Source organism: Camellia sinensis, chromosome 8 (genome assembly GCF_055761805.1).
Source record: "Camellia sinensis isolate YWXY chromosome 8, ASM5576180v1, whole genome shotgun sequence".
Lineage (NCBI taxonomy): Eukaryota > Viridiplantae > Streptophyta > Magnoliopsida > Ericales > Theaceae > Camellia > Camellia sinensis.
In genome coordinates this window covers 149,601,466-149,629,049 of record NC_138968.1, presented here as the reverse complement: position 1 = coordinate 149,629,049, position 27,584 = coordinate 149,601,466, and the positions used below count along the sequence as shown (strand labels likewise).

The 27,584-nt window shown below is 32.7% G+C and overlaps 2 protein-coding genes across 4 annotated transcripts; one reads left to right on the top strand and one right to left on the bottom strand.

The window, feature by feature from the left end:
- Window positions 1–848: 848 nt before the first annotated feature.
- LOC114274105 (protein ACCELERATED CELL DEATH 6) lies at window positions 849–3,718 on the bottom strand. The gene is made up of 3 exons (XM_028215968.2): window positions 2,745–3,718; window positions 2,138–2,670; window positions 849–1,721 (listed from the first exon to the last, which is right to left on the bottom strand). The coding sequence occupies exons 1-3, from the start codon at window positions 3,595–3,597 to the stop codon at window positions 1,056–1,058; spliced, it is 2,052 nt and encodes a 683-aa protein (XP_028071769.2). The 5' UTR covers window positions 3,598–3,718; the 3' UTR covers window positions 849–1,055.
- Window positions 3,719–9,818: 6,100 nt separating this feature from the next.
- On the top strand, window positions 9,819–18,771 carry LOC114274039 (CAAX amino terminal protease family protein). 3 transcript variants are annotated; one of them, XM_028215901.2, is made up of 5 exons: window positions 9,838–10,128; window positions 10,424–10,582; window positions 11,141–11,359; window positions 12,608–12,812; window positions 18,347–18,771. In XM_028215901.2, exons 1-5 carry the CDS (start codon window positions 9,949–9,951, stop codon window positions 18,436–18,438), a joined length of 855 nt encoding a protein of 284 aa, XP_028071702.2. In that variant the 5' UTR covers window positions 9,838–9,948; the 3' UTR covers window positions 18,439–18,771. The 3 variants fall into 3 exon arrangements, with proteins under 3 accessions (XP_028071701.2, XP_028071702.2, XP_082739925.1); XM_082883799.1 differs by lacking the exon at window positions 18,347–18,771 and adding an exon at window positions 17,237–17,366; XM_028215900.2 differs by lacking the exon at window positions 18,347–18,771 and having other exon boundaries at window positions 9,819–10,128; window positions 12,608–12,957.
- Window positions 18,772–27,584: the final 8,813 nt, after the last annotated feature.

The following is a 27,584-nucleotide window of genomic DNA, read 5'->3' as shown; positions in this document are numbered from 1 at the left end:
GAACTGAAAAAACATTTGAGATGCAAAATTCTAATGAAAGTTGCTAACAGCTCTGCTTCATGAATTATATAAGAGTACTAGAATTCAAGATCACATCAACCAATATTTTAAATTGTTAGGGAAAACAATGCGATTCCCCACAAGTAAATCAATCAATGGGAATAAAAATTAATGCGGAAAAATTAAATCAAAACAACACAAGAATTTTTACGTGATTCCCTCAATGTGAGGTACGTCCACGGGATCGCAATCCGATTCCACTATCAACCAAATAAGTTCCAAACGATTAAAAACGAGACACTAATAGTCTCACAAACCACCCTTAGGTGAATTCTAAATAATTACAAATAAACAAAGAGGAAAGACCTCACCAAATAGATGAATCAAAATCTTCAGAACCAAAGTTGTAGAAGATCCAAAATAACCAACCAAATTATGCTCCAAAGCAGCACCAAACCGAATAAAAATAACTCCACCGAATTATTTTTGATCCAAACGGCACTCACACAACCAGAACAAAAACCACCAATTTTGATTATGTACCAAGCACTATCTCACCAACAATTAATGATCACCAATGGTTGCTCACCTTTGAAAAACCAAAAAAAAACCATAAGGTAGCCGTTCACCTTTTTTTCTTAGGCAAAGCCAATCCCAATAATATATTGAATCTAGGATTTTTTTATCAAACCTTAGTTGTTTTCAAATTGGATTGGGTTTCTACAAATTAAATATAATATATAAAAATATATTATAATTAATACTAAACCAAATCAAACTCTTTTTTCAAAACTAATTGGGTCCCACACTCCAATAAGGAGATATACCCAACATAAATTACAGTTTAATTTTATCAAAATTCAGTTTCTTGAATATCTCTGATTAACATTTGTAGCTCAGATTACAAGTACAACAGAAATAGAAAACCTTCCTATGTTTCATATGACTGGAGGCCAACCCATAACTGTAAACATAATAAATGTGTAGTAATACAAAAATTTGCCATAGTAAATAAAGATCCATAATAGAGAGAGTTACAAACTGTAATATAAATATCATAACATCCACCAAAGTGACTTATACTCTACCAAATCATCTTGAGTGTAACTTCTGGTTACAAATATCAGCAAATGAAATGGATAGTAGAAAATGTAGCGTAAAATGGGGTAATTTGACGAAACTGGGATGCATAGTGGAATGAAGAGAGCTATCAGAATGGTAAGAAAAACCAAGCCCATGATTAGAACAGCGTTGGTGAGCCAATTGAGATTGCTCACCACAACATACACTCCAGAAACGAATGATAAAGACATCATGGTGAGAGAGATCCCCAGAAGTGGCAGTGCCAATCTGAAGGCAGTAAGGACCAAATTGAGGTCCCCTAATTGTGCCCATATGAGGGTAACAGCAATAATTATAGAGCTATACATGGCTATGGTGTCACAGAAAATGAACATGTGGAACCAGTTTTGTTTTAGCATAGTTGCCACGCCTTGGTCAGGGTCAGAGTTGTTGTAGCCACCGGGTATTGTGAAACCGGCTGCAAAAGTCACAGTGGCAACGAGGGTGGACACCAACAGAAGAGTGTTGACTCGGTCCTTATAGCTATCTATGTTCCACTGCTCTAACTGCATAGATGCTTGTTTCTTTTTAGCATTGAGGGCTTTTCTACAGTAAGCTCGTGGTGCACCAGCGGCCTTCAACGCAGTCCATGTTAACCGCTGCAAGATAACAATGTCCCACAAATTTAAGCTATGAGGCAATTAAAATAGCAGTCCATTAAAATTCCTTCCAGTCGATGCTAAATAATAATTGATAGTACTATGAAAAGGAATGTTCACAGACAACCTTTGGAAAACTTTATCTTTAGCAGTACAAGTGAAGAAGCATTTTGAGATTGTATCTATGGACTGGCACAAGATTCACAACAGTTACCATTACAAAACATTAATCAAGAATAATGATAGATACAGCTCTGCTTGGACCCTATTTTGACATATTAATGTAAGTGGAATTGATGCAAATAAAAATAAATAAATAAAACCCAAAAAACCAGAAGAAAAAGGACATTCATTTTGTTATGTTTGATTAGGTATCTGAAGTGTTTGCAGGGTTATTTAATTAGCTGAGTGCATACCTTTCGAAATGAGGGCATTCTTTCCATATGGTATTCAGCAGAATCAAGAGCAGTCATACCCTCGTTATTCACTAATTTTAAGTCCACTCTTTCATCCCATGTTAGGGTATTAACAATCTTTGGGTGCCAATCCATGGTGGCCAAATGCAAGGGTGTATTTCCATGCTTATCGCTCATGTTTATAAGCTTCTCGAGCTCAGGAGTTTGGAGAATGTAGCTAACCATGTTATGTCCTCCACTCTTGGCAGCAACATGAAGAATATTCTGACCATGACAGTTGAGCAGTTCCCTCGAATCAGGCCAATACTGAAGCAACGCCTGGACAACATCAACGTGGCCTTTAATTGATGCCAAATGAATAGGAAATAAGCCATTGTTGTCCCTTGCAACAGCACCTGAACTCTGTCTTCCTAACAAATACTGAACCTCTTCAAGATAACCTAATGATGCAGCCAAATGAAGTGGAGTCCTTCCTTCTTCATCTCCTAATTGAACGAACCTTGGTTCTGATTTCAATAAGGCTTCTAAAACACCTAGCATTTTAAAATAAATTGAGAAACAATAAAGCAAAAACCAAAGAGAAATCAAGATAAAGTGTTGGAATTACCTCGGTTTCTTTTTAAAATGGCAGCATGAATAGGTGATTTCCCTTTAAGCCTTTCATTTGTATTTTCAATCCCAACTGTATCACACAGAATATGCATGACAAATTCCAAATACCCTGCTTCAGCAGCCAGAAACAGAGCTGATTTGCCTTCATTGTTCAGATAATATAACACTTCTGGATCTACCGCGATCAAATAATAAGCTACAACTTGGTGACCGTTCATCAAGGCCTCGTGTAATGCTATGTTGCCCTTTTCATTCTTTACCCTCAAAAGCAGATTACCCCAATCAACATCTCTCTGAATTTTTCCACCATTTTCAGAACACAAAGTTGAATCCACAAAATCTTTTCTAAGTTGAACGAGAATTGTGACAGTTAATTCATGTCCAGCTCTTGCAGCAACATGCAATGCGGTATCTCCTTCAGAATTTCTTTTCTTGATGAGTGGCGGAAAATGATAAGCTATCAGCCCCACAGTCTCTTCATTTCCAAAGCTTGCCGCAATATGAAGCAATGTATTTCCCATGGGACTTGCCTGATCAAAAATAATAGTTGACAATGATTGTTCCTTCTTTCGTGAAACATGTTCTAATACATCAATGAACGCATCGACATTGTTTTTTGTCGCAGCCCAGTACAATTCAAGGTCCATGCTTTGATATTCCCCACGATCTTCAACAATAACACAAGAATGCATTGGCTGTTTCAACTTGAATCCTAAACTGTGATCACTTGGACCACTGGATTCATTGTTGGTGGTGACTGACCTGGACATTAAACTTTCAATCCTCTTGTTTCGGCCTTTCCATTGCAATCCCCTCTCTATTTCTATCTTCATGTCAAGATAACCCATCTCAAAACTAATGCAACAACTAGCTCAAATGAAAGCATCTTTTCTGACGATCAAAATCAAATTAAAAGGAAATTGTTATTTGTTCCTACAGGAAGGAAGGAGGTAGGAAGATACTCCCATGCTTGACTATGAATTTTGAAGACCAAATCCAGAGCTAGTACAATGTAGGACTATTAGATATTCTTTTGCCCAATCCAAATACTGGGACTTGGTCTGGAAAGTGGAAAATACGGCTCCTCAATTTTTGAAGTAAGGTTTGAGTTGTATTTTGAAAGATAAGTTTTTAAAATAAGTTTTGAAAAGAGAAAATTTATTTAATTATGAATTTTGAAAAAAGTGTTGATTTGTATTTTGAAATAGCTTAGGATTTTTTTTTTTATAAATATTTTTAAAAATTAATTTTATTTGTCTTTAATGCAAGTACTCCCCTCAAGTTCTGGAAATTACATCTCCCCCATAAGGTTTAAATTTTCATTACAATGTAATCCTTCTGTTAGTCAACCGTAGTCAACTAACGGAAAAAACTAATATAAGAAATTAATTTTTTTAAAATACCTATTTCACCTTTGTTTGCATATATAAAATTGACAAACAATTTACCGTTCAGAAAAATTTTATATGTCCTAGTCGTGGTCTTTAGTTATGACCTATTATGGTGTTAATTATAACTATTTATTATAACATTATTTTAGTTACACTTCTTAAAGTATTTAATTATACCTTATGCAGTGTTTGGTTATAATTTTTTTTTAGCTATGATTGAAAATGATCTAATTATAATATTTGTGATGATTAACACCATAAAAGCTTGTGTACCATAGTATTATCTAAATGTTTAATAGTATAATAATTTTTGTAATTTTTTGCAAATTTTCTTTACTCATGTAATAATTTTTAATATTTTTTAAATGTTTCTTTTTTAATAAGAGTAAGATAGGTATTTAAAAAAAATTAATTTCTTATATTAGCTTTTTCCATTAGTTGACTTAACAGTTGACTAACGGAAAGATTAAATTGTAATGAAACTTTAAACCTTAAGAAAAGGAATGTAATCTCTAGAACATGAGGGGGTATTTGTATTAAAGATAATACTCAAGGGGCATGTTTGATTGGGTGGATTAGAGCATGGGATTGGGATTATTAATCCGTGGGCCCAATTATCCTATGTTTGTTTTAACATTTTGGTTTAGGATTATTAATCGAATGGATAATTAATCCAACAAATTTGTAGGATTATTAGTAATGTGGTAGGAGTGAGATTATTAATCCAATGGATATTAATCCAATTGGATAGTGAATACCACACTAATTTAATAAGATTATTAATACTTCACTATTAATCTTGTGAATCAAACATGACCAAGGGGTGTCAGTGTAATTTACCCTTTATTGTAAAAATATATATATATATATATATATTTTAAGTACGCTATATTTACTACATATGTGCGCTATATTTTTTTTAATATTTCAAAATTTTAAAAATTTTACTTTTTTATTTTAAATATATAATTTTAATTTTAAATATTTTAATTTTTAAAATTTTTGTTACATATTTTTTTAAATATTTAATTTAAAAAAATTTTAGATGGCCCATATATAATCATAACAAATTATTTGGCCAATATTTAAAAACATAACAAAATATTTTTTTGGAAAATAAAAATATAAAAATATTTTTCTTCAAAAATAAAAAAAATATTTTTTGAAAAAAAATAAAAAATAAAAAATAATTTTAAAGAACTAAAAAAATAATAATTTTTGAAATTTTGCTTTTTTTTAAATAGAATTTTTTTAAAAAAATTGATTATATGTTTTGTAAAGAATTTTTTAAATGAGTTTTAAATTTTTTATCTAGTTATAAAATTTAAAAAGAATTTTAAAATTTTTTAATCCAAAAATTTAACCACCCAAGTCCACTAGTCAACTTCTATGCAAAAACTATTTTTAAATTCAAGTAACAGCAGCACCCTCACTCTAAAACAACACGGCAGAAATCTGACCTGGAACTTGAGACGAGCTTGGTTTGGATTTGACCATCAAACACACTGATATCGTCGATTTATTACGATTTTACCCTCTAAACTATTGCAAATTTGTTTGAGATGATCTAAATAAGTGTACTTTTTGACTTTTTATAAAATATGGGTTCGATTTAGATTGGGTTTGAAGAGATATGTTAGAGAGGTAATGTGACTTAAATAAGATGATGTGACTTAAATAGAATAGTAACTTTTTGACTTTTTTGAAACTTGTCAAACCAACCCTTATTTATGTAGTCTCTAAAATATTGATTGTGTCTTTTAACTTTTTGCGTTTTATGATTGTTTGAGTGGTGTTTTGGAAAGTTGGTAAAAAGTTAATTTTTGACTTTTTATCAAGTTTTTTTGGCTTTTTTGAAAGTGATTTGAAAAGTTAGTAAAAAGCTGACTTTTTTGGTTTTTGGTTTAATATTTTTTAAAAGTGTCATATCACTTCAAAATGACTAAAATATCCTTACTTTTTGATTTTTGAATTAATTAATTAAAATTTTCTAAAAGGTAGTTTGGTAAATTTAAGTGTTGCGTTTTTGGTCTTCCCAAATGGGATTTGGGGCGTTTTGGGCTACCTGGCATTTTTGGACACACACACACACACACAAAAAGCTGCGTTTTTGGTGTGTTGCCAAAACGGCACTGAGTATGCTTGAGTACTTTAACTTTATTTTCTCGAGCAATGTTTACTAGCTAGGTGTAAAATTAGGTCAAGTTTGAAAAATTACAAAAAAAAGTTAAAAAGTCAAAAAATTATTTAAAAAATTAAAAAGTTATCACTATTCATCAAAAGTTAAAAATTACGGCTGCACAACTCTCAATCTTAATTTTCTCCTACACACTAATTTTTTAATACACATTTTTCTATAAAAAGTCAAAAAGTTAACCCAAACAATCATATTTTTTTCCTCAACTGTTTAGTTCAAAAAGACAAAAAGTGTACTTATTTAGGACACCCCAAACAACCCCTATTGTTTAATATATAGGGTATTTCTGAAGCTTTTATTTGTTTAATTTTTAAACATTTTTTTTCAACATTTTTGGAATAGAATTGCTTGGAAACATATTATTTTAGTAATTTTTTTATTAAAATATGAGGTAAAAAAATTAGTATTATTAAGATAATTTTTTGACTTCTTATGAAAAGATGTGAAAAAAGTAAAAAAAAAAATGAATGTTTAACTTTTTATTTTAGAATGTTGACTTTTTAATTTTTTTAATAATTTTTTTGATTTTTAGACTCCAACCTGAAACCTCACCTTGGCACCTAAGTACCCCTTCGTAACCGCTTTAGCTATAACCGGGGTCTTGGTTTGTTAGCTTCTCTACAAAGTGATTTTTTAATTATTTTTTTGTTGTTTGTTTTTTTTGTTAGCTTCTTTACAAAGTGATTTCGTAATTATTTTTTTGTTGTTTGTTTTTTGAACAAAAGTAAAGAAAATGCTGTCTTGGAACAGAGTCATCTGTTGGTGGGGTTGTTAAAAGACATTGCATTTGTTTATTCCATTGTGGCTACCATGCATTTATATATTATCCCTGTTAATTTCATGCTTTTATGATCCCATGCATTTATATATTGTGATATTTTGTTTTTGTTTTTTTTTGAGTTTATTTATATATTGTGATTGTTTTGATGCTTTTGTAGTCCCTTGCATTTATAGAATGTCTGGTCTCGTGAAAACACCAATGTCTAGGTTTAGATCTTGGATTTATGGATTTTTTTTCCCCCACAAAACCCTTCACTTTTCTTTTCACTTCACAAATTGAAAATCCAAACATAACTTGAATCTAGCAGCCCCTGCCTCAGCAAACTTGAATCTAGCAGCCCCTGCCTCAGCAACCTCTAATTTTGACTGGAGTTGGCATTGTTGTTGGTCTGCAGAGACAAGAAAATTCTTGTCCACTGCCAGCCAGTTATGTAGGCCAAACAGAGTGAGTTGTCATGACTGCTTCGTGAAATTCTTCTGGAGAGGAACACTTTATTCTCTCTCCCAACACAATAATAATATCATCCTTGGCCTCCAAATATATTCCAGCAAATCTTTGGAAAGCATCTTTTCTTTTATTTGACAAAAACAAGCTGAAAACCCCGCAAATTACATGGCATTTTTTTTTTTTAATTTTTTTTTGTCTGTGTCCCCTAATCAGTGTCCCAATGTAGCAGCCTCTCTCTGATTGCTTTTTGGCACTGAAATGGAACACCAGATTTTATGGCAATTGATCTGTTGATTAGACCAGGAAACATATTGACCAAGGTCCAAGATGAGTCTAAGAGGGAACCTGGGGATGCTGCTGTGACTAAGTGACAGCAGTGAACTACTGAGCTTGTGGAAGCTTTTTTCGAGTCTTTTTCAATAATCTGAACCGATCATATCACAGAGCTCGTCAAGTATATCATCCAAACAAAAAATCAAGTTAATCAGAAATCCGTAGCCCCATGATCAGATTCAAATTGTTTTACAAAAATTATCAAGATAATGTCAACTGTTTACGTTTTTAAAAACAAATGTGCTCTTGTTATAAAGTTATAGATTTTCAATCAATTTGATTTTCTGCATGGATGATCTATTCAACAAACCCTACAATATGATCGGTTCAGATTATCAAAAAAACTCAAAAAAAGTCCCCACAAGCTCACAGTAAATTGCTGCGGTGACTTAATCACAGCAGCACCCCATGTCACCGTAGGGACCAGGATCCAACGACCTTTTGAATGCCCAAAATAAAAATAAAAAATGGACCAATTATTGTAGAATTAACTATTAAGTGGTTTTTGAACTCCCTAATATAAAATAAGTAAATAAATATGATAAATATTATTGCATTTTGGTAAACATATTTGATTTTGGTCACATTGTGTGATAAGTAAGATTAATTTTAATTATATAAGGACATGTCATGCCGCAAATACGGTAATTTGAGTAGTAAATAGAATCACTAAAACCACTTTATTTTTTGGAGAAACTCACCAAAATAAAGGACAGATACATTTTGGTTTGTATTTGAGAAACATATTTTGAAATAAAAAGTACGAAAATTTGTTTGGTTTGATTTTTTTTCAAAAGATGTTTTGAAAAATTATTTTAGGAGAGAGTTTTGGAAAAAGTGATTGATTTGATATGTATGAGAGAGAGATTTGTTTAGAAAATTTGTAAACCAAACAAGTTTTGGAAAAAAAATTTGAAAAAATTTGTTTGGTTTGATTACTTTTGAAAACTTATTTGTAGAGAATTTTTCCTAAAATTTTTTGAGAAACACAAACCAAACAAGGGCATCATCTTCTCTTTAAAGTTTTTGTGTTTTCTAAAGGAGTAGTGATTGAGAGCTCTAATTTGAGCTCCAGCGATGTGATAAAAAAATAAAATTAAAATTAAAATTAAAAAAACAAACAAACAAGCAAACATAAGCATCACATCACATAACGGGTCTCATCATTAGAGTTTCTCTTAGAGCTCCCAAATTAGAGCCCTTAATCATTTTTGTTACTAAAAGAGGGCATCTAAAATTCTTTGGTTTTTAGTTTAAATATAGTTTTAAAATTTTTGAGTTTTTTTTTTAATTTCATATTTTTGTGTTTTTAGTAATTTTTTAATATTTTTATTAATTTTTATTTTTAGATGCATTTAAAAAATAAAATACTTGTGAATTTGCTTTTAAAAAAATACAAAAATTCAATAAATTTTTGTATTATCTTTTTTTACTTATTAATTTTTTTTAAAGATTTTTTCATAAATATTTTTTACATTTTAAATGTATTTAGATTAAAAAAAATCAAAGACTAAACACGAAAAACAAAGGGTATGTTTGGTTTGGTTTTAGGAGACAAATTTTTTTTTTAAAATCTTGAGAAAGGAGTTTAGAATTTTTTTTAGTTTGTTTGGTTGTATATTTTGAAAATAGTTTTAAAGTATGAAAGTTTGGGATAATTTAATATTTTGTTATAGTTGTATACATGTGTTTAAGAGAAAAAAAATGATTAAAAATGAGAGATAAGAGAGAAAAAGTGATTAATTAATGTGTAGAAGAGAGAAAGTAATTTTGAAAATTTTTCTCACAAAAAAATTTCATAACTTATGTTTTGAGGGTTAAACCAAAAAGTCAAAGAGATCAAATATTTTTTAAAATTCAAAACTAAAGAGTGAATTATTATTATTTTTAAATTATAATAAACATAATGCTTACAAATATGTAAAACTCATCATAACTAGAAAAGGGGAAGAATAAATAAATAAATAAATAAATTGCAGTGTTGCCAGGCCCTAGAAACATATTGGAAGGTTTGAAAGAGGGAAGTAGGGCAACCGAGAAGTTAGAGGACATGACAGTTGTGCACTGGCCTCCTCCTCCACCCCCGCCCTCTAAATTTAGAGCGAATTGGCCGAGGAATGGAGCTGCTTTTCTCACTTCATCCCTTTCCAAGCCCAAATTTGGCTCCAAATTCTCTATCAAGTGTTCTTGCATCAAAGAGGAACACACACCTAAAGCATCTTATTCTGAGGTACAAAAAACCCATCTCCACCCTCTGCAAATTTCTTGAATTTCTTTTTTCTTGGTCTTTTGATGACAATATAAATATAACGCTGCTCTATCAGAATGTGTAACCCCTCCCCTTCTTCCTTCTTTAATCTGTGACCTATACCTATTTATGTCTCATATATATTTCATATTTTGTCTTAAAAAATAAACAAATAAAATAACTAGTTGACCAATTTTCACATATAGATACTAATTCTGTTTTGTATGGTTTTATAATTCAAATGTTGAAACTGGGTTATGTTTGAATTGGTTAACAGGACTTCTCTTTGTTGGAATCGGAGATTCCGTGGGACTGTGGGCGTATGTGGAGCACATTGGCTTTGTACTTGTTCAGTTTGCATGTCCCTCTTAGTTTTGGAGGGTTGTCTGTGGTTGCCCATTTTGTGCATCAACCAGTTCTTGATCCACAGACTGAGGTCAGCAAATTCTTCATTTTCATGATAGATAGATTTGGTCAATAATTTGGAGTGAATAGTATATAAGTAATAGTTTAACAACCCCTGTTCAATTCTTAATTTTCATGATACATTTGGTCAATTATTGTTTTTCGGTTTGGATAAATTGGAGGTCAGCACTAAGCTGCGAAAAACAGCTGCCTTCCAGACCCGTTTATTAAATTGATAACTAAAAACCAATAATTGGTGTTAGCTCTGTGATTTGGGATGTGAATCTCATTGATCTTGTACAAAGCATTAGTCAAGGCAATGTATGATGTGTAATGGGGCTTCTTTGTAGGGAATTGAGATATGAATGATTAACTATGACGTCTTTATAGCTTGACGTCGACTTGATGAACCATTGCCCATGGTGTCAAGTGTATTGTCTTGGGCCCAAATTGTATCCATATAAATCTACAAAATTTTATGTCACATCTTTATAGTGAAATTTGTTGTAGACAGATTTTGTTTGCCTAGTTTGAGAATTATGATATTGTGTGCTGATGTTGAGCTTATGTTTCTATTCTTTCAGTGCAGGCATTATCATTGCTTGCGATTCAAATTTTAGAGCTCAATGCAGTTCTTTGGCTACTAAGGTGTGTTGCGAAGCCACAACATAAGATTTTTAGCTTCTTCCAACCTAAGAATCAATCAAAAGAAAGGAACTGGCTGCTGGCATCAATCTTGGGATTTGGATCTCTTGTCTTGTTGGTTTTCTTTACGTCCCTTGTTGCTGACCAACTGGTTGGGCCCAAGGTTGGTAGCTTACAAATCTTTTGTCGTTGAGGCTTCTAATATTACACCTTGTTGCATGATTCATTTGTCAACTAAGGTTCTTACAACATATTTAAATCATCTACTTGGTTCTAATTTTTAATTGGTGATTAGTTAAAAGAGTTTGGCCTATTCACTCCCCTCTAGGCACAAACATGTCCACCTCCATCTTTTCATTGTCTTTTGATTAGTTAGAGAATTTTAGTTTTGCACCAAAATGTTTAGCTGATAAACAAGTTTACTTCATAGTGAACCACATGATGAAATTGTCTTTTTGTTAGTTATTTTTTATGAGGAAAATTGTTACTCTTCCTGAGGTGGGTAAGAGGCATCTACCTTTAGAGGAGGGGAGGGGTGAGCTGCCTCCAAAACCTGATGAGATTGTGTCTGCTCTGTTTCTCTTAATCCAGTGGTGCTTTGTAGTATTGATGAAGGTTTTGTGGCAATGTTCTCTGAAGGCAGTCTATATCCCCTGAAATGGATTATTTAGTTTATCTAGGGAAAATTTTGTTGCTAGTTTCCTGAAGACCTTTATTGTTGTAGGACTCTTTGTTGCGAGGTTTATGTTCTAAAATTCTCTTATGTATGGCTGGAAAGTCTAATGACTGGAATCTCTTTCTCTGATAAAAGATGCGATATGCCATGCCCGAGATGATTAAATTTCATGCAGCACTAGTGTTAAAAAATTTCCTTACGAAGATTAGATTACTAATTAATCTTGCCTCCTGATGTATGGTTCTAGCATTTTGATCTTGAGATAGCGCGATAGTCAGAAAATTAGATGATTGCTTCAAAGATTTGTGTGACACAGGATTTGGTGAACTTTGGAATCTGGGGTCGTATCTGTTAATTTCCACAGCCCAATTCAACAAACTGTTTGACATGCGTCATAGGTGAATACAAATAAATTTGCAATTCATTGAGAACAAACTAAAAGTTTGCTCATCTTTGTCGTTTGTTCCATGAAGCTTCCATGTGGATTGTAGTTTTTATAACATTAGAATTGATATTTCAGAGAAAACTCTTGAGTTCACAGTAAACCCTAAAATAGCCAACGACTTCAACTACAATACATCTACAATCCATATGTTCAAATAATATGATCCAAAGGGTTTTTTTTTTTTTTTTTCACTTGTAAAAGGAACTTAATTGCATTATCCAATGCATCTTTCTTCTTAACATATACATACATTTATATTTCTTTTCTTTTCATTTTTCTGATGACTGCAGGATGTGAACAACCCAATACTGAAGGAAATCCTTTCAAGTGGTTCCATCTCTAAAACCGCCTGCATCCTTGTTTACTGCATTGTCACGCCCCTTCTGGAAGAAATTGTTTACAGAGGGTTTCTTTTGACATCTCTTGCATCCGAAATGAAATGGTATCAAGCTGTTGCCATCAGTTCGGCTGTTTTCAGCGCAGCTCATTTCTCTGGTGAGAATTTCTTACAATTGTTCATAGTTGGGTGTGTCCTCGGATGCTCTTATTGTTGGACAGGAAACTTAAGTTCTTCATTTGTCATTCATTCCTTGTACAATGCCCTAATCCTTATAATCACATTTTTGTCTTAAAAAATCAAATTCACCACTTTTTTTTCTTTTTTTTTTGTCTTTTCTTTGGAAGTAAGCCTTTTTTTCCCCCCATAGAGATGCTAGTTCTCACCAGAGATAATAAACTTGAATTTCTCAACTTAAAAGACTGGCCCTGAACTTGCTAACAACAAGAAGGAACAACAATAATAACAAAAGGGGTGTTTCCAAAAACACCCCATTCTTTTCTCTCCACACCATAGTTTTCAAAAGTTTTCAAAGGCTTCACTAAGGCTCGCCTAGAGGTTAGGGTAAAACGCATCAAGGTTTTGATTTTTTAGACTATACTCCCAAAAGGCTTGTGCATCATAATGTGAGGCATGCATCTTAGGTGCACCTTGTATGCCTTTTGCGCCTATGACAAGTACGCACATGAAGAGGTTCCCTTAGATTCTTGTTAAACTTAGTCTAGTAGGTAGTTTAAATATCAAAAAGCCAAAAATAAAAAAGAATTTTTGTGAATATATTCTAAAAAATTAAGTAAATGAACAATGAACAAAAAATACAAAATTGATATTCAAGTGAGAAGCTCAATCACTAAAGCTAATTGTCAATTTCACTTTTAATGAAGGTAAGTTGCATTCTCTACAGTGAAATGTTCGATGGCTTAAGGAGAAAAGTATATATACATTTATATTTAATTTTTATTTGTTTTTTCACTATTTTAAATTATTTAATTTATTTACTGAATATTAAAATTTAAATTTTAAAATGCTTGTGACTTAACGCCTTAAGGCTTACGTCTCGCCTTATAAATGGTAAAATGCCTTGAGTTACGTATTTGCCTTAAAAACTTTGCTCTACACCCACTTTCTCTCTTGTGAAATTAGTAGTGGCTATTATAGAAAAGGTTAATTGGTGATAAATCTAATTTAAAGAGGGTATAAGGTATTAGGTCCAAAGGATATTTTTTGTTAATGAGATGTTCACGCTTTATGAAATAGTTTGGTGAAAAGTCTTGAAAAACATTTTGTTTTCAATTTTATCCGTTGATTTTTTTTTATCTATTTGACTTTTCGTTGACTATCTGTTCAAATTTAGATCTATCTATTTAAATTTTTTTTTTCCTATCTATTCAAATTTTTTTGTTTATCTATTCAAATTTGTATCTATCTGTTCAAATTTTTTTGTCATCTGTTCAAATTTTTTTGTCATCTGTTCAATTTTTTCCCCTAAATTATATGTATCTGTTCAATTTTTTTCCTAAATTCTATTTATCTATTCAAAATTTTCTTTCCTGAATTCTATTTATTATTATTTTTTTTATCTATTCAAATCTTTGTTATTGAAATATACCAAGCCACTACCTATTCAAAATTTGAACATTTTTTTTTTTTTTTGTTATATCTGTCGTAGTCATTATCATCAATAACAACAACAATCTGTTTCATCATTAACAACAATTGCAATTATTTGATGAGCAATTGTTAAAGAAGGTTAATTTAATTAAACCAACTTTTTTTTTCCCCCTTAACGAAACAGCCCCTGTGGCCAAAGTCAACATTGGATGCCACAAGTCTTTCTGATCTAAGACTTAGGGCCTCATTTAGGAACCCTCCTTTTTAGCTAAAAAATCAAAAAGTTACTAGTCAAAAAGCAAACAACCCATACCAAAAAGTCAAAGATTCTCTTTTTTTTTCTACTTTTTGCACATCTTTGCGTAAAAAGCAAAAAGTCATCCCAAACATACTAGTTTTTTTTAGCTCATATTTTAGCCAAATAGTCAAAAAGTTATTAAATTAGCATGTTCCCAAACGACGCCAAACCACAAAAATTGAGATAGCAGCAGCACCAGGATCAGGTTATCAGTAAACTGTGTGTGTTTGAGAGAGAGGAGTGATGGCTGAAAATTATTGTGTCATGAAGAAACTGAAGTATCTAATAAAGAGTGAGGACAAATTCATAGCAGATAAAAAGGGTTGAAATCAAATCTTTTTACAATTGGCTAAGATTTCTAGGTACTATTCTCAAGGATATGGAAGAGAAGCACCATGAGGAGAATGGTGAAGGAGAAAACCTGGCTATGCAAATTAGCTATGTGACGTCTTTAGAAATGTTCCTCTCTCTAACCTCCTAAAACCAAATCTCCTTGAGCCCTTGTTCGGATTCAAAATAGCTTTATTCAATTCGAATCGATTTTGATTGTTTTAAATTGAGAGCAACAATGGGCGATTTCAATCTCGTTCTTTTGATCGTCACCATAGTCGTATGCGTATTGGTCTTCTTTTTCAATGTCTACCTCCTTGTCAACTTCCAGCACCCTGATAATGTGAACCAAGCCTAATTTCCTAAATTCATCATTGTTTTGGGACTCTCCGTCACTGAAATCTCTATCCTCATATCATCTGCCAATTTCGCCAACTAGCAGGCTTGTCAACACGTGATTTACAATGGTGCTCGTAATCTCACCTTGTCGATGAAGACTCTCTGACTCGCTATCTACATTCTCGATGATGTCGTCTTCTTCATCATTCATTTCGCTTTGTTCTTCCGAAATGTTTCACGGCTTCTTCCGAAATGTTTTGAAATGTTACGGCATCAGAACCATATGACTCTGATACCTGTAGATATGGCGACGAATGAGCGGAGGCCTTGGACGACGACGATCTGAGAACGGCGGCTATCTGAGGCGATGATCTCGAATTTGAGGTAATCGATGCGGCGATTCAGCAATAGAGGGTTTCAACGATGATATAGAGAAAAAGAAGTGTAGTTATAAACCCTGCGATGAGAGCTTTGTAAAACGACCATTGAGTGTTTTGTCAGATTGTGGCATGATAGAGGATGACGACGTTGTCAGAGCGACATCTAAGGTGTTATCGTCGCTAAGTCGACGGTGATGGCGACACTGTGATGGGTGGCAACGGTGGAGATGCTAGTGGCGGAGAGGCGGCAATGATGACAGAGGCAGAGGCGAAAGGGATGTATTAATGGCAGTTGTGGAAACAGCGCGCTAGGGTTTAAATCGAGAAGAGAGAGAGGTCAACGGTTTCATTTTAGAGTTTGATTGGTGTATATATAAATGGATATTTTTGGTCATTTTGTTTCAGTTTGTCCTTATGGAGAAACTATTTCTACACTTGGACTTTTTGCCAAAGAAAATGTAATATTGGACTTTTGCGCCGAGCGCCCTTATAGAAATTGGGTTTAGTGAGAAGAGATGTGGTGACGACAATTGCGGAAACAGCGCGCTAGGGTTTAGATCGGGAAGAGAGAGAGAGAGAGGTCGACGGTTTCATTTTAAAGTTTGATTGGTATATATATAAATGGATATTTTTGGTCATTTTGTTTCAGCTTGTCCTTATGGACAAACTATTCCTGCAATTGGACTTTTTGCCAAAGAAAATGTAATATTGGACTTTTGCTCCGAGCGCCCTTATAGAAATTGGGTTTAGTGAGAAGAGAGAGAAAACAAAAAAGTGTCTTTAGAAGCACCCTAACAAAAAGACGAGGCCTAGATGAAGCATTTCTCATAAAATAACTCAATTAATTGGAAATGAAAGCAATATTTGTTACTAAAAAAAAAAAATAGTTAGACAAAGTGAGCAACAAATTCCTCGGAAATGTTTTCATGGTTGAACGAAAAATAAATCTATTTAGGTAAAAAAAGAAAAGAAAAAGAAAAAAGAAGATAGAAAGCGTGTTTTGAATTAAAGTCTTATTAATGTCATCCCACCACCATCATCACTATCTCCACCATCAACTTTCTTGTCGTCACTGCTAGTGATGGAGCTAGTATTTTGACGTAAAAAGGGCAATACTTTGGCTTAGATATCTAGTATTTAGGACAAATGTGTAATTTTTTTAAAATTGAGGAGCATATCTCCATCCTCACCTCTATATGGCTCCGCAACTACCATCATCGATACAATTATTAATGAGTTTTATTAGCACCTCATGAATTATTTTGGACCCTCCATTTCTTTGGCCCCCAACTTATAAATTTTGAAACTCTCAAAATTTATTTTTCTCCCCCAAATAATACCAAAATTATCCTTGTGAAAACATTCTACCCATTGAATGCACACCCCACACACCCCAAAAAAACCTCTCTTCCAAAAAATCCCTAACAAAACCCACCAAGAAGAAAAAGAGCCAATGTGATTACCTTCTGTCTCATCCACTATTGTCACAGTTGGTATGCTCTCTCTCTCTCTCTCTCTCTCTCTCTATATATATATATATATATATACATGTAATTTTTTAGTTTTCTAGTAATAATTTCTTCTATTGTAGGAAAAAAATTATAATAATTGGTTTTGTTGGTAGATATTATAAAATTGTGAGTTCAGCAAAGAACTATGCAGTAATATTATCAAAGCTACTTTGTGGGTTTACCGGAGAGGCAAAGAGATTTGTTGTTAGGAGGTTTTGGGGAAAGTGGTTTAGTTATTCATGAATGCAGAAGTCGTCTGAGTTTGTTCGAGATTGATGTACGCAGAGGTGGTGATGACACTAGTGATGTTGATCCTGCTCCGTCGATTTTGAACGTTAGTGTTAGCAAAGAGGAAGTTGATCGTAGACGATCAGTTTTTGTGGACCCAGCAGAATTTTCTAATGTTTTACGAAATGTAATCATCAGTGTGAAAAATAGTGATGTAACTCAAGATGTAATAGTTGCTGATAAGGGAAATGGAGTAAGTAAATAAAACTTTGAATGGCTTCATAAATAAAATTAACAAAAATTTTCATTAATCATAACAATGATTACATTAACATTAGACCATTCTCTCATTTTTGGAGATATTGCATTTAGCCAACTACTGTCCCCATTAGTTAATATAAAATAAGGAATTCATTCTCTAATAGTGAGATCTGGTTGGAATTTAACAAATAAATGAAAGTTTCTCTAGCAGCATACTAAATTTTTCATTAATTCGGTAGGGACTGTCGAGTATTTGATCTTGTCTATGACGTTGTAGACGGCGTCTTGGTCGTAGTCCTTAAAGTTTATTCTGTCGAAGAAGTAATTGTGTCGTCCGAGGCTTCTGGCCCAGGTGGTTTTGCCTGTTCTTGGGGGTCCTTCGAGGTAGAGGGAGATTAGTGGATGAGCTTCTGTTTTGGTTCCTGTTATCGGAGGAGAATGAGAGTTTTTCGTCAGTATATAAATTGTTGATATTATTTTTGTGTATCCCTAATCTAATCCAGTCGTCTTCCCTCCAAGCAGAGAAAGCAATTTTGACATAACTCGTATTGAACAAAATTTCGACTTACAAACGAAATATTATTTTGTATCCATTTTTTTACTTCTTCATTTAAGAAAGGAAATGAATTAAAGGGCTAGTATATGAGGGCCTCTCTTTTTTGTAATGATCCTTCGTAAATGTTTTTAATTGGGGATATTTTATGACATAATTGGTGGGACATCTCTCTTTGCAGAGTGCAAAGAATTGTTCCTCCGTTTCTGCTTCTGCAAGTATTCCCCTCCAGAATTCATCTCTGTTCTTCGAAAGACTTTTCCCCTTAGATGAAAATTCTCCGCATTCGACGAACTCGCCCCCTTTCTGTATATACTATCGACTTGCTGTTGACGAGTGGAGTTTTTCTATATTTGGATAATAAATCCTCCCGTTGGTTCCAGTGAGATCAAAAAATCTCAAGTTAGAAGTTTAGATCTTCCTCGTGCATTGAACCATGGCATGAAAATGAGAGTTTCCATTTTCATGGAGCTCCTTTGCGACAAGTATATAGTATGGCTGACAGGGCCAGTTTTGTTATATATTTGGTACTAGAAAATATTTTATGGCGGAGAGGAATATGCTTTTGCAGTGGGATAGCTATTGTGGTGAAATTGTTTTCTGGTACCTTGTTTCGTCCCTCATTTTTAGTCTTTTTTTGTTGTTGATTGTTTTAGTATACAATGTTGTACTCCTTAGAGGAGTATCCCGAGAATTACGGGCAGTTCACTCAAATGTGTGTAGATCATTTTTTAACGTTGCAAATAGGACTGAAGGAAGAGAGGCGACGGTCAGCTCCAGCGAAGTTTGTTCGTGGGTATGAAGAGCAGAGGGAAAAAATATCAAAGTTAAGGTGTCCGAACAGAAGGGTTAGCAGAGGTAAGAGAATCTGCAGAATTTGTAAGATAAAAGATTTGGAGTATTTTATAAAAAATGGAATGAGGTATGAGCAGCCAGTATCGGACTCCCCTTACGTACCGCCGGTCAAGGACACTGGCGGCCAGTGGATATAAGCGGAGTTGCCATAGTCGTGCACATTTTAAGACGACGTATGTTCGCCAACGGTACATTTAGAATATTCCCCGATATATTAAGAAGACTAAAAGGGGAATAAGAAAGTTACAACTGTACGATAAACAATTAAAGGACGTTAAATTTGATAATAAAGGTGTGGCGAAATTGCTTAATGGTATTGAGTTGGGTAATAAGAGATGTGACTGTCAATCAGACAAGATCGTGATTAAGGGTATAAAATTAATTGGGAATGTTCAATTAGGACAAGATGCTAAAGACGAAGCTGTGGTCCACTACATTTTGTTTATCGTGATAAGTGATAATAATCCATCAGATTCCGTTCCCATACCTGACAAGATATTTATTGGAGTTGGCGAGGGTAATCCTGAGACTTGGATTGTTGATCCTGACCAGTCCAACCAGTTTCGGATGCTAAAGAAAATGAGATTCAAGCTCGTTGGTGGCAAGGACAAAGAGTACGTTCGTCACGGGATAGAAGTTGTGGACCGGTTCTTCCCAGTTGATGTTTGGACGGACTACAAAGATACGCTGTTGGGAAATGTTGAAAGTATTTAAAAAGATGCCATATATTTAGTGGCTTCTACTGTTAGTGGAAAAGAATGCAAAATTATTTTAAGGAGTCAAATGTACTTTAAGACTGTTTAGAATTGTAATTTTATATATTTTTATTTGTAATGTTCAGGTTAATGGAGGTAGACGATATAAAAATAGGTGTTGTTGAAGGTGTTTCAGCAAGTGATTTCAATTGTATTGAACTTGTTTTGTCTAATTTATTTTCTCAGATGAGGTTAAGATACAAACAAAAGAGACGAGAAGGGATTGGAGGAGTTCTAAGAGTTGTTCTTTTGGATATGGACATTGTGAGTAGGTGAGGAAAACATTCTTAGCATAGAAACGGAAAGAGGCTTGGCAAGGCATTTTGTAATGGAGAATAGTAAATTGATACCTGCCGTACACTCACTCCAACTGTACAAGGCCTCTCTATTTAATAAAAAACCTGGTGTGAATGGTGTAAGTGGTGTAAGTGGTGTAACTGGAGGGCGCTGTGTTAATATTACCAACACCCCCCCTCCCGCTGATCTGGGCCGTCAATTGCTGTACCTATGGACACGTGTATGAATGTGGTTAAAAGGAAGTCACACCCGGGCCCAGGTGTGAGTGGTGTGAGTACTTTTGATACGCGATGAAGGAATAACTTTTGAACCTGATAATGGATTTGAGTGACTTCTGATAACTTATGCAAGTGTTAAAAATTTTAATCATTTAATGTATTAAGAAATTTCCATGTTCGAGGTTGTATTTCCGAACTTGAAAAAATGAAAACTTCTGCAAGCATTAACAATTTTGACCGTTCAATGTGTTAAGAAATTTTCATGTTTGGACCTGCATTCCCGAACATTACTTATTTGTTCAGGAATGCCTTCTTGAACAAATAAGTCATGTTCGGCCTATATTTTCGAACTTGAAAAGATGAAAACTTCTGCGCGTTAACAATTTTAATCATTTAATGTGTTAAGAAATTTCTAGGTTCGGACCTGTGTTCCTGAATTTCGACCATATGTTCAGGAGTTCAGTCCCGAAAAAATAACGAATATATTTTATTATTTTTTTCATTTTTTTCAAGAATTTTACCCTTTCTAGGCCAATCTTCTCTGAGCTAAGAACAACCTAAAAGTTATGAATCTCCTCTAAGCTTTTGTTATTGTATTCCTCTCGTCTTATGGAGTTCTGGTTGCAAGAAAAACTTTCACTCATTATCATTGCTGAAGAAGTGTAGGCAGTCAAATGATTGTCACTGTTACCGCCAGAATATTGTCACCAAAGGGTTTTTAAGGTTTTGAAGGTTGGTAGGTTTTGAAGGTGGGATTTAGGGAAGACGGATAGGTGGTGATGGAGGTGGGTGCTCTTATAACCCTAATTCATAAACCCAAAATATTTCTATCAAAGGATTTTTAAGGTTTTGAAGGTGGATAGATTTTGAAGGTGGGATTTGGGGAAGATGGATAGGTGGTGATGGAGGTGTGTGCTCTTATAAACCCCAATTCATGATGTAGTGGGTGTGTAGGTTTAATTGTGAGACGGGGTGTTTCAAAATTAATAATGTCATTTTTAGTAATTTTATTTGAAGTTATTATTGTAATAAAAAAAAATAAAAATTGAGAGTCCAAAATAATTTATAGGGTACTAATAATAGCATTCTTATTAATACATTAGATTTAAATGCGTAATCCAAAAATTGTAAAATATAATTTTTTTTGTCAAAAAATATTCAAAGTATTGAGATAATTTGAAATTTGATTGTTCAGCTATTATGAGCTGGATTGGTTTTCAAATATTTCTAGAATTTTTTATTTTTTATTTCTAGAATATTTTCAAATATTCAAAGTATTGATATTTTATGGCTCCTCAATCCTTTTTTCTTGCTTAAGTTTCTTGTTGTTTAGATTTTATTTGTATACAAATCTAGCATTATTTACATAAAAACTCTCTAAAGCATTGAAAATATTACTTTGATCTCCTAAATTATAAAATAGTACAAATGAACTCTTAAATTATTGAGAATTATTGTTTTGCTCTTTAAATAAATAAGTTGTTTATTGGCTTATTTTAATTATATCACTTTTTTATTTTTCTGTACATATTTTTATAATAAACAAAAAGGCCCCATTTGAGAACAAAGAAAAAAAGCTAAAAGTTAGCTTTTAACATATTTTGGATCACTTACCTTTCATATTTTTTACATGTTTTTCTTTAAAAAAAATTAAAAAGTTAAAAAATCAATTTTTAACCATCATCTTAAAAATCCCCGCAAAAGCTAACTATAAAATCATACCTAAAATAATTTAAATCATAAATTATGAATTTGTTTCACTTTAATCCCTTCTATAAAAAGAATCTTATTTATATTTTTTATAATTAAAAAAAATTATTTATACATTTTTATAATTTATAAAATAAATTATATTTTTTAATATTTTAAAACATCTATTTATACGTTATAAAAACGTTAAAATGATAAGTTTTCAGGTAAATAATCCTACAAATCTATACGAAGGATAGGCACCACATAAAAAAAATATTTGAAAACTCTAAATTATGAGATCTAAAGGAGTTTTATGGAGTGGGTTTTACTTATTGATGTGATATTTTAATTTTATAAATTTTTTTATTTTTATTTTTTTTTAATTTTTACCTTATTAGTGTTTGATTATTATTTTTATTATTTTTAAAATTTTTACCTTATTAGTGTTCGATTAGTATTCTTAAATTAATGGAATGAATCATTGGACACCCCACATTTTCTTTTTCTTTTTTTTTTTGGATTCATCGGATAGGCACCACACATTTCAACTTTGTCATGATAATGGCGGACATGGCGTCCGCGAAGTTTCCACATGGGACCCATGATTGCTTTCTTTTCTTCGTGTATAAACGAAGAAGTTGTCGGTTCACCAAATCATTCTTCCTCACTATTTTAACGGTAAAAGGAGCATGCACGGTGATCAAATTTTAATATTAAATATTTTGTTGGTATATGCCACTAGTTGTATTGGCGGTTTAATGATTTACTTTTTTTAAATGTTAATGTCGGTATACGTTAAAAAGTGTATTAATATATATATATATATATATATATAAAAGTATAAAAATATTAAGGACATAAAAATGACTCGTGATCCATGAATAGTTCGAAAATAACCCGTGATTTGAAATGAGCTCGGCCCGTTTAGGTCTGTTTAGGCCCAGGCCCGAGCCCCTGGGCTTGGGCATGTGCCATTATTTTGAAACCCGACCATACGCCCAGCCTCGTGGCCCATCTTATTGGATCGCTTAAGGCTCACTTAGGACTCGACCCGCCAAGGACCTAATGTATTCTTTAATGGAAAATAATAAAATTTTGGTAGAAAAAATTTTAAAAAATAGTTAGTCCCGTCCAAACTTGAGGCCAGGCCCAAGCCCATTGGGCCGGCTCGCCCAAGGCCCGAATACCCTTGAGCTTGGGCTTAATTTTTTGACTTGTAGACCGACTTGGACCTGCCTGAATTTTGGTGGGAGCCCGCGAGGCCCAATGTGGGCCGGGCCAAATTTATACCGCTAGATTATATGTACAAGTTGTGTTAAAATTAGAAATGTTTTGATTTTATTTGCTTCTTCACGAATGTCTATAGGGTGTCGTTAGCAGAACTCTTATTAGCTTATTTTGGAAAAGAAATTAAAAGTCACTTTCCAGCTTTTAACCTATTTTCCTCCCTCACAAAAAAATCAAAAAAAGTTTAAAAAAATAATTTTTAACCAGCTTCTCAAAGCACCTTATTTTACTCGCTTTGAAGTTTCATCCTGTCTAATTTTTGAATACATATGATCTTCTTATTGCGCATAAGAAAAGTTAGGAATAAAATTTTAAATAAATTATAAATAAATCTTTTAAGATTTGTTTAAAATATAGATCGTCCTTTATAATTTTAAAAATTATATCTCACTTTTTAAAATTTCTAATCGTATAACAAATAATTCATTTTATTAATCAACCAAGTCAATTAATAATTTTTAATAATGTTAGTAATATATTTTAATTAACAGTTATAATTTTATTGTTATATAACAAAATAGCTAGAAATTTTATTTTTTATGTCAACTTTATTAAATGACAAATTCTGACAATGAAACAATCTGTATTTGAATTCAATTTTAAAAATGTATTAATAATATACTCTAAAAATTTTAATCATTAATCGAACTGAGATATTGCAGTTAGATTTATTTATTTTATGAACAATATAATGCCAAGAATGTTGGCATCCACCTCATGCAGTACGAGAAATATTGTGGTCCCCCCAATACAGACAAAATCTCAAAGAGACACATCTGCAAAGTTGGAAGGACAAACAGACATCCACATTGAACTGGTTAATGTGACATTCCATTTTCTTTAATTGGGTGTGAAATGAACTTGACATTATCTTTTCAAATGGCCCAGCTACGCAATGTGTTGGCTGGCACGATTGTGCAAACTTTTGACACCATTCATTTCATTTCGTGTCTTGGTTTCAACTTATTAGAATTAGTGGGAGACCCTTTTATTCTATTCTATTCTATTGTATTCTATTTTATTCTATTCTATTGTTTCAAAATGTTGAAAAAGTATGCCTTGGAGCTTTATCCAGCTGGGAGGCAATATCAGTTTCTATATGCCATCCCACTACTTTCTCACACTTTGGACTAGGGTGTGTTAGGAGTTGATAATTGATTTTGGCTTTGGCATCGTCAATGTATCCTAATGAAGTAAATTAGGGAACCATTAAAGATACAATTTAAACAGCATAGTATAGATTCCCCATGTTGTGTTGATGCCCTTGCTTATAGACTTCTTTACGCACACAAAAATAAAAATCTTTAATCCCAAATCTTTGGGGAATGTTCTAAACAAAAATAAATAAATAAGAATAATCTTTGGGAGAGGGTTATTTTAATGGATTTTTTTTTTCTTTTTTCTTTTTGGTTAATGAGTAAACTTTTCAAGCATGTTCTCTGCCGACTTTAGAATCAACTGTTTAATGCTGGTTTAATCGGAGTAGAATGAAAAACAAATCTCAGATGTGTACACTGACCCCACATGGCACACATCATTTAAATCAGGGAGTGTAGCTGTCAAGATTCGATCCCACACCCAAACCCTGAATACGATTTGTCTAGCACTTAGAGAGTCATCTTAAGATCACTACACCAAACCCATGACAATTGGCCCCGTAGAGTGTAAAACCTGGAATCTCAAAAGCTTTTGTCCCATAATCTTACCAAAGTGCTACAACCCTTGGGTTAAGATTTTTGTTTTTAAACGAGTTGTTTTAGTAACAACTTAAAAAAGTCAAGAAGTCATTATCAAAAAGTTTTGTTTGAAAAGTCAGAAAAAAGTTAGTTTATTGATTTTATTTTATTTTTTAACTTACAAAAAAATAGAGAGATAATGTGATCAAAATAAACCATAAGGTGATTTTTTTGCATATTCCCAAAAGAGGCCAAAGTTAAATTTTCTCGCTACTTTTTTATACATCTTTTATAAAAAAATTAAAAACCTACTAAAATATTTCCTTTTGAAAAAGTTGATGTGTTTAAAATTTTTATTATTATCCTTTTCAAAAGCTTCGTGTAAAAAGTTGGGTTTATAATAAATAAAAAAAATTATAAAATGATTATAAATTATCACGTTATTTTCTTTATTATTCACACTGATTTTTGCAATAATTTAAAAAAATATCTAAAATAAATAATTTTCAAGGCCTAAATATCTAAAAAAAAAAATAAACAAAAAAGGATAGTTTAGCAATGAAAAATCAAAGGTACGATCAGATTGATTGATACACAAGGAGGCCATTAGATGGCCACCACGTGTCCGATAACGCGTTGGATCCACGAGGCTTGCGGCATCACACTTTTAAAATCCCCGACTCTCTGTCTTATACCCCACCCACCCACAATCATAACAGCCCAATTCAGTTCTAAAATCCCCCAATTGCAATCTCTCTCTCTCAGTAGACTGTATAGCTGTGTGTGTGGAGTTGTTGGGAGCTTTGGAATGGGGAGTTTTGAGAATCAGGTGAAGGACAGAGCGAGACACCTCAAGAGCCTCTTCAACAAGGGCTTCTTCAAGAAGGTTGGCGACTCTTGCAAGAAGGGCTGGTACAAGATCAAGCACCTCCGACGCTGATTCATATCATGTCTCAAGGAAGGGGCTTCTTTTTGTTTAATAGGAAGATTTCATTCTAGGTTTTCATTTTGAACGCATAGAGTCGTTACTTGTTCATCAAAAAAAAGAATCGTTACTATGTTTTTTTTTTCTTTTTTGTTATGGCGCTTGTTTGATTTGATTTGAGAGTGTTTTTTTTTTTATTATTATTATTATTATGTTCTTTATTTAAGGGTTTAATCTGTTATTCTTGTTGATATAATATTGTTCTTATTATCAGATCTTAATAGATTTACATTGGTTTATTAATTGATGTAAATTTAAATCTTAGCCATTCAATCTCGTTCTCATGCTCTGTTCTTTGTCGATGTTTAGTTTGGCTGTAGTTTCAGGAAGAATGAAGAAAGAAAACAGAAGTTTGTATTTATGATTCATCATAAATAAAATAAAACAAAATAAAATAAAAAGGAAGGAACTAGTTTTGGGGACTTTCTAATTGTCCATTCCAGTTCTCTCATATTTCACACACAATCTTATTTTATTTTATACTATTTATTTATTTATTTTCAATTCACACCACTTAATTCTCATAAGATCATCTCCAACGATGAATTAAATTTTTCATTAAATTTGAATAAAAAAAATTAATTTTTTCAATTTGATATTTTTTTCTCTAACTGTGCATTAAAAGGGGACGGTCGACCGGTGGGTCGAACGCGGTCGACCGGTAAAGCAAATTTTTTTTTTTTTAAACTTATTTGAACTTTTTTGACCGGTTTGAACCTATCTATTTGAAAGGGAATTGGTCGACCAGTTGGTCTCTTTCAACGGTCACGCACAGTAAAGTAGTGAAATCTGTATCTTGTTCTCACTTTAATGAATTTTTTAGTAAATTTTTATTTTGATACTAATTTACTGAAACTATTGGAGTTTCAAGAAGTGATTTTTTCACCAAAATTTAAACTTGATGTCAGATTTAGCTCACCGTTGGAGATGCTCTAATACCCGATCTTCAACTTTTTACTCCTAGTTCCAACTATCGACCCCATCTTCGATCTCTTCCCCATTCATCTCCATCCCAGCCCCCTTCCAAGCCCCCTAACTTTCTCTCGCGTCTTCATAGATCTAGAATTTCAAGATGGGAAAGCAGTCGTTAGGGTTTTGAAGGTGATGGGAGGGTTGCAGGGACAAGGATTGGATGTAGGGGTTGCATAGTGGCCATTGTACTCTGCAAATTTTAAAAATATTATGGTTTGGTTTGACATCTTAAAAAAAAAAAAAAATTTAAAAATTATTATCTTATTTAAGTCATATCATCCTATTTAAGTTATATTACCTTATTTTCAGCTTATTTTAACTTTTAGCTTAATTTAAGTTATTTTGATGTGTTTGGTTCAGTTTAACAATATAACTTATAGCTTTTTATAAGTCAAAAATCAACTTATTCTTTGAGTGGGAGAGGATAAGCTTAATTTATAAGTCAAAAATCAACTTATTCTTTGAGTGGGAGAGGATAAGCTTAATTTATAAGTCAAAAATCAACTTATATTTACAGTTATAAATTATAAGCTGTTAAGGTATATCACTTTCCCACAGCTCTACCAAACGGGGTCATTATATCACTTTAAATCCAACTTATATTCCATAAAAAATCAAAAAATAACTTATTTAAGACATCTCAAACAATCCTATATATTATACTAGCGATAACCCGTGCGAT